The 1,450-nt window shown below is 63.8% G+C and overlaps 1 protein-coding gene across 1 annotated transcript in view; it reads right to left on the reverse strand.

Moving 5' to 3' along the window:
• The window catches only part of TJP3 (tight junction protein 3), a gene marked incomplete at its 3' end in the record, with an annotated part of 8,128 nt that overhangs the window by 1,997 nt on the left and 4,681 nt on the right, over positions 1-1,450 (reverse strand). Inside the window, 3 exon segments of the mRNA XM_010145089.1 lie at positions 146-365; positions 807-915; positions 1,286-1,442. Coding sequence (XP_010143391.1) covers positions 146-365; positions 807-915; positions 1,286-1,442 — 486 coding nt within the window.

The following is a 1,450-nucleotide window of genomic DNA, read 5'->3' on the forward strand; positions in this document are numbered from 1 at the left end:
CCGAGCAGGGATTTCATGGCTCACGCTCCCCACCCTTGCTCCACCAGCCCCTGCCTGCCTCTTGCTGCCATCCATGTCCCCATCTCACTGGGGAGCCAGCCCCCAGCTCTGCTCCTCCTGGGGCTGTTCCTGGCTCCCTCCCTACCTGCTCTGGTTGGGGATGATGCCCTTGTCCTGCTCCTGCAGGTCCCTGCCCATGCGCACAGCCAGCCAGTTCCCCAGCCTGCCCCGGTACATTGTGTCCAGCACGTGGAAGATGTCCCCACGGACAAAGCTGAGCCCCGACGGCGTGTCCTTCTCGAAGTCAAAGTGCGTCCGGATGTAGAATGAGTCGCCCACGTTGGATGAGATCATCTTCCTGTAAACTGGAGCCCAGGGTGAGAGGGACTGTCAGAGGAAGAGGTGGCTGAGCAGGAACATGCAGGAGAGGAAGGTGCTGGAGGGATTTGGGAAGGAGCTGGGCTGGCCAGGAGCCCCCATCACAGCCCCTCCTGCTGAGAAGGGCGTTGGGACACCTCTTCCTCCCATGGCTCTCTCAGGCCTGCTGGGAACAGCAGGACCTGACCCTCCAGCTCACACCAGCCTGTGCAGGCTACGACACGGAGCCAGAAAGCCCCCATGCTCCTGGGTGCTGAGGCACAAGCAGGGCCAGGATGGTCTGGTCCATCCCATCGCCTCTCTGGAGGAGGAGAGGGGGGTGCAGGGAAGAAGGACCCTGCGGGGCAGAAAGGGCTGAGGCAAGTCCAGCAGCTCTGGTGCTCACTGAGAAGAGGCAGAGGATAGGGGTGAGACTGGCCATGACTCACTGTCCTGCTTGCTCTGGGTCCACAGCGTGACGTCCTCGCCTGGTGGCAGGCGCATGAGATGCTCCACGGCCTCCTCGCGGGTCAGGTTCTGGAAGCTGGTGTCGTTCACCTGCCACAGAAAAACACTTGGACATGGCCCCACCAGGGGGACGGAGGGTGCGGGAACCGGGGGGGTCCCGGGGACAGCAGTATGGGAGAGGAAACTGGTCCCTGTCACTCAAGTGCCTGCCCCAACCCCTGGAAAGCCTGACCCCGCTGAGGCAGTGCCTGGATCCTGTTGGGTGCCGGTACGGTGCCAGAGACAGGACCGTCCCCTCGGATAGTGCTGCCAGAGCCAGCCCAAGGGCCACAGGCCACAAGCATCTGACCCAGAATGATGCCCAGCAGGAGAAATCCAAACCCCGGGAGGAATCAGGCCCGAGGGGGATGGGGCCAGTCCTGGTGCAGCAGTGTTCAGAGCCGTTCCCAGCCCCGGGTACCTGCAGGATCTGGTCCCCTTCCCGCACGCCCTGGCTGTCAGCCGGGCTCCCCTCCTGCACGCTTGACACGAAGATGCCCACATCATTGCCGCCGGCCAGCTGCAGCCCGATGCTCTTGGCCTTCACGAAGCGCACGACCCTGGCGTCGGCGCTGTACCTGCCACG

Source organism: Buceros rhinoceros, unplaced genomic scaffold, assembly GCF_000710305.1.
Source record: "Buceros rhinoceros silvestris isolate BGI_N320 unplaced genomic scaffold, ASM71030v1 scaffold22871, whole genome shotgun sequence".
NCBI lineage: Eukaryota > Metazoa > Chordata > Aves > Bucerotiformes > Bucerotidae > Buceros > Buceros rhinoceros.